The sequence below is a fragment of the Rhyacophila brunnea genome, unplaced genomic scaffold (assembly GCF_057557595.1).
Source record: "Rhyacophila brunnea isolate RB1 unplaced genomic scaffold, BYU_Rbru_1.0 scaffold_4, whole genome shotgun sequence".
NCBI lineage: Eukaryota > Metazoa > Arthropoda > Insecta > Trichoptera > Rhyacophilidae > Rhyacophila > Rhyacophila brunnea.
Window position 1 is genome coordinate 17,067,043 of NW_028233068.1, and position 11,308 is coordinate 17,078,350.

Here is an 11,308-nt window from a genome sequence, read left to right on the forward strand (position 1 = left end):
GTAAGTTAACCTAATAAATATATGATGCCCCTTTGATATAAGCATTCATAGATTAAAATAACATATATTCTACCTATAGGGGAAAGACGTGAATTCCCGTGACTGGGGAATCACTAAAATAAAAACAACTAAATCAGTAGATGAATGAAATCATTGTTGACTTACTGAAACTCATCAGTAATTCGAGTGCTTAAAGTCAGACAACGTTATCTACAAAAAAGTGTTTTTTTTTTTTTTTGAGATAACATTATTTTACATTTACGGCTAGATGATAGTCAAACAACGTTATGTCAATCTTTTCTAATTTATTATTAAATCGTCAGTAAAGTTTAACGCTAACTACATTAGTTACCATTGTTTTCATATTTTTTTAAAACTATCCCTATAAATTTTAACATCATCATAAGCAAGATAAATGTACAATACACAATAAATTATAAAATATTAACATTAGGTTTTAAAAAACATTTCCCTTGTTAAGTTACAAGAATCTAAAATAACGATTTTTGGCTCTCCTGTAAAGTTGCACTTTTGTAGATAGTGTTGTTTGACACTAAGACCTCGAATTCTTAATAATGTTTGATTTACTAAAGCTACCCTCGTTCTGCCGAGGGAACTACAATAGGAAACGGTACTAGTCGGTTATACCGGATACAGCAGCAAACACATTTTTTAAATAGCCAATATACTGGATTATTAAATATGTTAGTTTGGGTTAGTTTAGGTTAGGTTAAGTTAGATTAGGTTATCCTAACAAATAATCCAGTATATCGGCTATTTTAGAAATGTGTTTGCCGCTGTATCCGGGATAACTGACTAGTACCTAGGAAACTTAAGAGAAAATAAATATCTATATTTGAAATAAAAACCTCTCTAAAACCAATTGAAATTATTATGAAAAAAAACAGTCAAACAAAACATGGAAGCTCAAAATCTATTTGAAGTAAAATCTCTATAGATTCACACTTATGTGCTTTTAAGTTCAACTTGGTTTTTAACTGTCAATTTCACTTTTCAATACCGAGTAGTTTAATGCATGATTGACTGCGTCGGATGCTGTCTACACCAATGCGTCAGATAGATGTGGACATAACATATCATTGGCAACACTGCAAGCACACATCAATAACATTCATAAGTAAGAATAACTATGTGTGAAGTCTACGCCACATTTCAATTATATCACTATGACTGGTCACATGTCTACCTGTCACTGATCAATAATATAGCTGCATCATGGCTTTATTTTATTACAGGCATGAAATGCGAATTGAAGATCCCATTCTGCACATCTGCTGAATTCAATCCGTGTGGTGCAGGAGGTCGCTGCATCGATCATTTTACTCACCACACGTGCGACTGTTTGCCTGGCTACGCTGGAGACAACTGCACCGTTGACGTTGATGAGTGTACCGGTCATATGTGCCAGGTATGAAAAGAACCAATAGTAATTTTATACACATTAACCACATCTATAATGAAACTATAAAAGTTTTGGAATAGTAATAATATTATCTCTGTTTTAATTATGGTTTATCTTTCATAGTCTGGCCGACACATCATCACAGCCATCTCGGGAAATAATATCCTATATTTATTTATTTGTTTAAGAAAACAAAACATTGTGGACATAACAAATCTAAATTCTAGACGTGTAAAATAAAATTTTGAATACAGAATACTTAGCACGTCACCGAAAATGTCTACTTCTTTGGGGAGCGCATTGACTAGTCCTGCACCCCTCGCTAATGGTACCTGACAGGCTTGACACGAGGGAACGGTTCCGATACAGAATAAATCAAGGCTGCGACCACGTAGGTAATTGACAGGCGCATGTAAATTCAAATTCATTAGGACACCAGAATTGGAAACCATCCCTCGCCATAACAGGCAAAAGTGTTTCAAGAGCAGAAGAGACATACGAGATTCAATAGAGTGAAAAGTAAGCATGTCTTGTAGAAAGGCAGTCAGAAAATAATCATTTGACGAATTATCGAAAGGAAAATAGTTATATGTCTTAAAATAAAGATATATATTGAGCCGCAGTCCCATAAATTTTATTTACTTATATCCATGGTATTATATCAACTCAACGTTTCTTGTTGCAGAATGGTGGTACATGCATTGATGGACCCAACTCATATGCCTGTCAATGCTCGGAAGGCCATTCGGGTCGATACTGTGAACTGGGTCCAGCATTATACCCTCAAGCTTCACCGTGCGCGCATCATGAGTGCGTGCACGGAGTTTGTTACACTCCGCAAGACATTGAAGGGTATCTTTGCAAATGTGCTCCGGGATATTCGGGTTAGTAACTCAATAATAAACATCTTACAAGATTAATACTATCGACCGACAGACTTAAATGGAATAGTACAGAGCTTGAATCCATTAGAATCTTACAAGATATTAAGCACATCCTGAATTCGAACAATGTCTATTCTGTTTGACCATAGATTTTTATTATAAACTTCTTTAGGGTGTATCCACTGCTTATCTATACAGCTTTATAGCTACATATAAGTTTTATATTATAGTTTGGTTGCCATAAACACAATCAGGATTTTTTTCGAAATAAAGTCAGTATGTACCCAAATTTGGACTGTCAAAAATTAATATACCAGAGGTGGCACAGCACAATGTGTGTGGTGCTCATGGATGACTAAACTGAGGAGCAACCGCAGTCCACGTCTTGAAGTTGTCTCTTTACCTACCACCACTTAATTTGGCAGTCTTCATCAGTGATTCACTCGTAGTTATTAATTTTAGGTAAGAACTTATCTACAAATATATGCAGAAGGGAATGTGAAGTATAAAACTTAAAATATAAAATTATTTTTGATAGGATTATTACTTACATTTTGCATTTGAAAAGAAAAACAAAAATATTTCATGTAGTCATCATATTAAAAGCACGCATACCCCACGTACTTCCTGAATAAAACCTCAGTATACAGCATTACTCGAGGTGTACGCAGTGTATTTTCTTTCCTGTAGTTTGTATGCACTGTTACATAATATACTTATGTATATTTATTTATTATTTGTATTTCAGGAAAACTTTGCGAGTACCTAACATCCCTAACGTTCGTTCACAACAGTTCTTACGTGGAAATGGAACCGCTTAGAACCAGACCCGAAGCAAATGTAACTCTGGTGTTTAGCAGTTCTCAACAAGACGGTGTGTTGCTGTACTACGGAGCCCAGGATCATTTGGCTGTTGAACTATTTAATGGACGCATCAGAGTCAGCTATGATGTCGGAAATCATCCCGTTTCTACAATGTATAGGTAATACATTCATTTGAATTTTGTACTTTAAATTTTGACTAAGAGTAATCATGCTAAGCTTTGAAAACGCTTGCAGTGTATACTGGTTGTGCCTATGCCATGCAGCTTCTCATCTCATCTGATGTTGAGGATGTTGAAAAAGCCACTAAATATCATCTATATGTATATGGCTGGGCTATATAATGCTGACTTGACCTGGAAAGATGCAAGCAAATATCATTTGTTCTACCCAAAGAGAAAATATGAATGAATAAGAATTCTTTTGTTACCTAAAATACTAATCTCTCTTTCTTTTTGCTATCTTTATACATAATTAATATTTAGAAATACTGAAATTCTTCATAATATTTTCAGAGAACATTAAAAATAATTGCTATTTATTTATCTTTCAGTTTTGAAATGGTATCAGATGGCTCGTATCATAAGGCGGAACTTCTCGCAATTAAAAAGAATTTCACACTTCGAGTAGACGGAGGCATAGCTCGATCTATTGTCAACGAAGGATCAAAAGATTTCCTGAGACTCACAACCCCTCTTTATTTAGGTGGCTTGCCTGATACTGTCGGCAAAGAGGCTTTCACCAAGTGGCATTTGAGAAATTTGACCAGCTTCAAAGGTAAATTAAATCGTCCGTTTAATCATACACAATAACTCTGTCTACTCAGAATTGATGTCCTACCCATTTCTTATTCATATTGTAAAGAATTAAAGACATATACACTTTTAAATTTCTCTTATTAGGATGCTTCAAGGAGGTGTGGATAAATCATAAGCCGGTAGACTTTACGAATGCGGCTCGGCAGGTGCGAGTAAATCCAGGATGTGCTCTGCCTGAAGAAATGGAAGTCGAGCAACCACCGGTTACACCTGCGATGCTCGGTGACCCTCGAGATTCTGGGGTGAGCAAATGCTAAATTAGGTTGTGTAAAACTTTTCTGAGCTATCCCACATTTTGTAAATATTAAATTGAGATTATAAATGATATAATCACATTTAAAAACATTGTGAGGCGATAATTATTTCAGTTTAATTATTGTCTTCACTAATCAGAGATTGATCTGTGTAATTTTAACCTTTTAACAGCCCAGCTGAAAGTACTAGGTATACTCCCCAGGGCCCAGGAATTAATTATATTATAAAAAAATTAAAAGAATAGTGAAAAGTCCAATATAATGCACTTACATATATGAGACCTCAATTGAAGTTCGGCGAAAAAGTTTTTCATACACAATTTCGTGAAAATGTCTGAAAATTTTCAGGTATGGTAGGGTCGTCACAACACTGCACTTACAAGAATTAGTTGATTTTTTTTTTTTTTTTAATATAAGTATTTTGAAAAATAAATTTTATAGTATTTTTGTAAAATGTCACCATAAATACTTATAGCACTAAGAAGTATACTAAACACATTAAAATCACTAAAAACTTTCTTGTGTATGGAAAATTTCGAAGCACGGTTCAAAACTCAGAGCAATGTCGCACTGCTTGCACAAATACCTAGTTTCTTTCCGTCTTTTCTGATTTTTTGTATTGGCACATACATAACATCTTCTTGCCGCATTAATTTTATTGTTAGTAGGTGGTATTTTACCCAAAAAATGTCTTTCTGTTAGTCTAGAGGGTAAGGGTGCTTTTCGCTTCAAAAGAGTTTTTGGTTCTAACTTATGTTTTTCGATCAGTTGTCCGATGACTTTCAATTGAAATTCACCCAGCGGTTGTTTTTTTCCAGTTTTTTGTTGGAACAATACATGGGCATTCAGCAGAGATAAATCTATCAAATGGAAAAAAAGTTTTTTGTACCATTTGACAGTTTTTCTTGTCGAATTTACAGAAGAAATTATCATATCACTACGATCCACAGCACCCATGTTTTTATTGTAATCAACAATGCATTCCGGCTTGGAAATCGGAATTTTAGTCTTATAGTCTACTTTTCCAGTAGGTTTGAAAGTATTGTTGTGAATTGTGGACAACATTGTAACATCCTTTTTATCCTTCCACGCCAAAGCCATAATTTCGTCAGTATGGAATGTATCGGTTTCCCCTTTTTTCAATTTCTTAGTAAATTTGGGCATCCCAATTCTGTTTCTCCTTACGGTTCCACAGGCATTCGTCCGGTGATCATAAAGATACTTGAATAACGTTGGGCTGCTGTACCAGTTGTCAATGTACAATGTATGCCCTAGTTCCAAGTATGGTCCAAGCATCGTTACCACCACGTTGCCCGATATACCGATGTAATTATTTTTCTCAATTTCAGTTTGTTTTCCGGTATAAATGATTACATCTAAGACAAAACCAGTTTTGCAATCAGCCATTACAAAAATTTTTATTCCGAAACGACTAGCCTTCGTCCTGATGAATTGGCGGAATAAAAGTCTGCCTTTGAAAAGGAGAAGACTCTCATCAATACATATGTTCTGATATGGACACATGTACTGCTTGAAAGAAATTTTCAGTTCCTTCAGGACCTGTCTAATTTTATATAGTCGATCTCCGGGAACCTGCGTTTCATTGTCACAAAAATGCAACATTCGATGCATCAGTTCGAAACGATTCCTGGACATGGTTTCGGAATAACATGGTGAAAATAACAATCTGTGGATAGACCAGTGTTCAGATATTTTATTCCGTGAATTCCTTGACATTAGCATACACAGCCCCAAAAATGTGTACATATCATCAATTGTGCAGTCTACCCATCGCCGTAGACGATCACTCAAAACTGTGATATTTTTTGTGGCAAATACAAATTGTCTGTTGGTCTCTCGGACTAACATTTCAACAAAAGAAATATCGATGAAACATTTGAAATAGTCCATTTCGAGTGCATCCGAAGTCAAATTATCAGCTTTGCATCCCGAAACGTTAGCATCGAAGGAAAATGCGCGTGGCTCAAACATATCCGATTTCCACTCAAATGTCGGTCTTTCAGTGGATTCCGGTGTGATAATTTCACTTTCATCGACTTCCAAAGTTTCCTCAAGTTCGACATCCGAATCATCACTTCCATCGTCTTCAGATTCAACTGTTTCGATAAGGTTATCGATTTCACCAACTTCGTCGATCTCATCCATTTTGAATAATAAAATTTGTAAAACTAAACTCGTAAATAAAACACTTTGTATACGCAAATCGAATCCGAAATACAAATGAAAAATAGTCACAACACTTAGTTCTTTGTCAATTTCTATCTAAAAACATCGAAAATCTTTCTTTTCATTCAAGTTTAGTAGGTAAAATCTAAAACAAAACTCGTAAATATAACACTTTTTTATACGCAAATTGTATATGAAATATAAATAAAAACACTTGGTCACTCAATAGAAATTAAATTTCAATGTAAAAACATTGAAAACATTCCAATTATAACGCAAATCTGAATAAGAAAGCATTCCGAATTAGCATCCCGACTAAATGATATTCCGGCGACAACTGACTCATCACTATCGAATCATACCAACTGCCTATTGTACAAGATATCCCAGTGTGCAGGGGAATTTTGAGCTAACCCTGATTTGGCCTCTCGGGAAATTCCCTTATTCTCGCGATGTATGCGCCGTACAAATGTTTTTTGCTTGCAAGGTCTGATCAGAAATGTAGTTACACGTTTTAAAATTAAATAAATAAATATTTGACTCATACAAGCGCGTAGAACGGCTCGGCGTATATCGTACGGTACGGGCGCCTGAATCGCCGCTGTGCATGACGTAAACGTTACGTTACGGGCAGCTATCAGGTTAAGGACCCAATGGTGACTCATTTTTACGAAAAGTTCAGTAGAATTTTATACAACCCAAGTTTATACATACTATTATTCAATATCGGCCAACAATCGTCATAATTCAATTTTATCATTTTAATCCAAGTAATCTTCTAAATAAAGTATTGGTCTACTTTGCTTAATTTTGTTTTGTGTAATCACAAACATGCATTTTACACACATAAAATCTGCTCAGCCATTTATTATGCTTCACAATATCCATGTGTTTTTACAGGAGGCGTGCATACCAAACCCGTGCAAGCGAGGAGGCAAATGTGTGCAGGAAGGTCAATCAAAGAGCGACTATTCCTGTAGATGCAGGTCAGGCACACGTGGGCTTCACTGTGAAATGCTTGCATCCGTTGGTAAGTCAAAGTTTACCAGAATGCGGGAACAAAATGTTACTTTTTCTTTTACCATGCCTGCTACCAAACCGTGTTATAACAACAGAAAATTACTATAACATAAATTCTTTTTACGTTTGACAGGTGGTTCTACAATATTGAGCCAGTCCAAGATAAATAACTTTAAACAGAGGCAATCCGCTGACCCTACGATCGGCCAATCAGAAGGTATTGGAATTTATCAAAGTCACATTTACCTAATTTCTTTATAATGAAAACAATATGGTACATATTGTTAAATAGCATCCACGAAATTTGAAATAAACCGCTGTAATAAAATATGATGTGCTATTTTCTCGCCATATATATCCATTTGGGACTTAAAAATAAACCAAAACCCACAAAACAGATTAATAAGATATAAATGTGAAAGTTAGTTGTCTACTTCAGATAACAACACCAACTGCCACTTTGCAATGCTAAAGCAGCATTTATTTCTTGATTCAGGAGGTCTTGCATCAATCGGAATACCTCTGTCGTCATCGAACACCGGATCACTGGCATCATCGAGTGGCAGTCCGGCGTCAGCAGGCGGCACGTGTCGCAAGGAGGCAACGCGGGAGCACCTCACGGAGGGAACATGCCGCAGCCGACGAGCTCTGCGTGTGGCACGCTGTCGCCAGCCTAAAGCCAATTCCTGCGGCCCGCGAGGCTGCTGCGTTGCCAGACAGGTTAAGAGGAGGAAGGTACTGCATTATTACTGCATTTTCATTTTACATTACACATTTAGAATGTTTCGAGTTACTTGGAAGAAAATATGATATGTTGTCATATCAAATTCAAATCATTTTAATGACATTAACTGCTGATTCTTGCTTGTCAATGACATCCCTCTAAGCAAGCAAACCAGTCCAAATCGTTACTTAATTATGTGGATTAAGGAAATTTAAATGGTCATATCTGTGTGTGAAAAAAAAGAGAGATAAGTCTTAAAAGTTCCAAAACAAGGTGAATTAACCATATTGATGCATAATGCAATCTGTGTTACGGTGTGAATATACTGTAAGTGAGAAAAGGAACTAGTCTAATCAACACTTATGAATTACTAAATATCACACAGAAACAGGAGTACTTATATAAAGTTGTCTTGTTTTGGCTCCACTGAAGACTACTGATTTAATACTTACCTCCTTTTGCAAGTAGTATATTGAGAGTCCAATAATCAAGTTTACTCTATAATATAAATAACATTGATAAATACATATTTCATAGTCTAATAATATATTGTATTCAAACCGTATGACTGTATTTTTGACTTTCTTTCTAGGTGCGCTTGGTGTGTTCCGACGGCACACGCTATACCAAAGAACTGGAGGTGGTCCGTAAGTGCGCGTGCTCACGCAAATGCCCCAGAACGGGACACGGTCACAACTGACTGACCACGGCGACCGACGCCCAGCGACAGCACCATAATATAGATTATAACCGCAGCAACGATGCGGACGGCCATAGAAATAGCGAAAACCCCCATAGTATTAGTGAACATCCGGCCGTTAACGAAGATCGGATTCCGGAATTATACGACGAAACCTCCGCTCGCAGTAATAACTGGAATATATTTAATGAAAACCCCATATTTAATGATCGAATTCATGATAATTTTGATCCAAATTATATAAGTATCGAGAAAACCCCGGCTGAAAATAGCGGAAACCCCGGTAGACTTAACGAAACCCCTGTTAGTAGTAGTGAGAATGTGAAGAATGCTAAAATTAGTGGAGAAAGTATTGTTATTGATAGTGTAACTAGTGATAAGGCAATCAGAGAACTGTTCGGAGATCGGCAAGAGAGTGTCGTCGATAATGAAGATTCCTTTACGATCGACGAATATAGATCTATAGAAAAACCCACCATCGATGTCAGAGAATCAGTCGATGACAGTATTCATTTGCATCTAAATAATAAGTTTGGTGTTTTAAGTAGTGAAGAGACTTTAAGAAAACTTAAGGATAGAAAAAAAGTAGAGGATTCTAATGTTAAAAGTATTGAAACATCGTTTGAGCGTAGCGAGAAGCTACTCGATTCCGACAGTGAACTGCCATCAAAGAATTTTCCAAAAATTAATGAAGACGACTCCGGGAGATTGAAAAGTATTTATGACGAGAACGAAGATGACAATATCGACGAGAAAGTGTCTATAAGAAATATTGATTACTATTATACCGAGGACCACTCAATAAATGATACGGATAATTTTAACATTTATGATTCATCAACTAAAGGTGGCTCAGATGTTATAATGCAGCCTATAAGCATTAGCAGTCAAGAACATTACACTGATTATCACCATGAAAAGGTATACGCTAATGGTCATAAGAGTCACAAAAGTAATGGCCAAACTCATATTATAGATGAACTTGACGGAGACATATTAAGTTTTAGCACCACCGATCTTAGTATTGATGATGTTTTGGATTCTTTTGATAACCAAGATGAAGATAACGATGAAGAAATGGTAGTGATAGTACCAGGAGAAGCCACTGAAATTCATCACATTGTGGAAAACGAAGACATCTTAAATGTTGACGTTGATTTTGACAGCTTAAGGTTACAAACTAATACCCCGCGACTTACAGAAACAACATCAACACAGAAAAATAACGCAGAAATATACAGCACGTATGTGGGACAATCTAACAACAAATATGATGTGAAGAATTTAGAGGAGCGTTTACATTTGGGAGAAATTGAGGATGATTTTGAGAAGTTCAAATCGAACGATGATATTCTCAAAATAATCATTTCTAGCACTGAAGGATATTACAATCTTGACAAAGATATCAAAAACTCTTCAATAGTTGAGTATCCGGGTGTATCTTCTAATACAACCAGTGTCGTCATAAATGAAAACACTTCTATAATTACAGAAGATGGCGAGTTGAACGATACTAAACGTATTTCTCAAAATTATAAAGACCTTCGAAATGCGTCTGATCAAAATCGTGCAGGGTACGTTCAAGAAGCAGATATAGCATTGACTGATAAAGTTTTTGGGCTCATTAAAATTGATGTGGAAAGAGTGATGGAAGAATACGAGATGAACATAAATTTTAGCAAAAATGATTTTGCCAAGTTGATTGAAGAAATTAAAAAGTCAAACGTTTTAAAGGCTGAATTTAAAGAATATTTGAAAGGGTTAATTGAATCAACGTTCATTGAAAACAGGATTAATCAAAATAGTAATGAAAATAATACAAATGAATCGAGTTTCGATATGCAATTGAGACAACAGAGAAATGGCAAATTGAACATTGAAGGTCAGGAAAACAAGTCATTCAAAAATGTTTTTAACATTATAAAAAACCTAACGAAGCTCGTTGAACCCCGCCTGGAAGAAGATGTCAATTTTGAGAAAGATGAAAATGAATTTTCTGTGATTTTAGCTCTACCGAGTAGTCAGATCATGAACGATGACAGTAATGAGCAGATCGCAGAAGGCAGGGAAAGAGACATAGATGGTGACAGTGATGATCGGAGAGGAGGTTCAGACAGAGCAATAAAAACCTTTGATACACCAAGCGGAAGGGTCAAAATTCTATATCAAGTGGATGAAAACGATAGCGGAGTGAAAGATCATGTAAAAATTACTGCTAAGGTACATTTAAAACCTGCCAATGCAGATGGAGTGGTGAAATCAAACCCGGGTAGTTTTTACCAAGAATCGGAGAGGAATAAAGTATCGGCTGTAATGACATCCGATGGCAAAATTGGAATACTCGTCAAGGCGAAGACTAAAATATTTGACACCGATGATGAGACGCATCACATCAGACATAATTCTAAAGGAAGCCACAGCAATACTAGATTAAACCCGACAATCACTAAAGAGGGTCTTGAAACCTGGGTATCAG

At 36.0% G+C, this 11,308-nt stretch overlaps 1 protein-coding gene across 1 annotated transcript in view; it reads left to right on the plus strand.

The window, feature by feature from the left end:
- sli (slit guidance ligand) overlaps nucleotides 1-11,308 on the plus strand; it is a 381,470-nt gene extending 370,162 nt beyond the window's left edge. Inside the window, exons 23-31 of the mRNA XM_085954614.1 lie at nucleotides 1,257-1,429; nucleotides 2,109-2,307; nucleotides 3,056-3,290; nucleotides 3,683-3,906; nucleotides 4,032-4,189; nucleotides 7,289-7,418; nucleotides 7,542-7,625; nucleotides 7,905-8,143; nucleotides 8,725-11,308. Of these exons, the coding sequence (XP_085810740.1) occupies nucleotides 1,257-1,429; nucleotides 2,109-2,307; nucleotides 3,056-3,290; nucleotides 3,683-3,906; nucleotides 4,032-4,189; nucleotides 7,289-7,418; nucleotides 7,542-7,625; nucleotides 7,905-8,143; nucleotides 8,725-8,832 (1,550 nt within the window). The 3' untranslated portion in view covers nucleotides 8,833-11,308. The remainder of the gene's footprint in view (nucleotides 1-1,256; nucleotides 1,430-2,108; nucleotides 2,308-3,055; nucleotides 3,291-3,682; nucleotides 3,907-4,031; nucleotides 4,190-7,288; nucleotides 7,419-7,541; nucleotides 7,626-7,904; nucleotides 8,144-8,724) is intronic.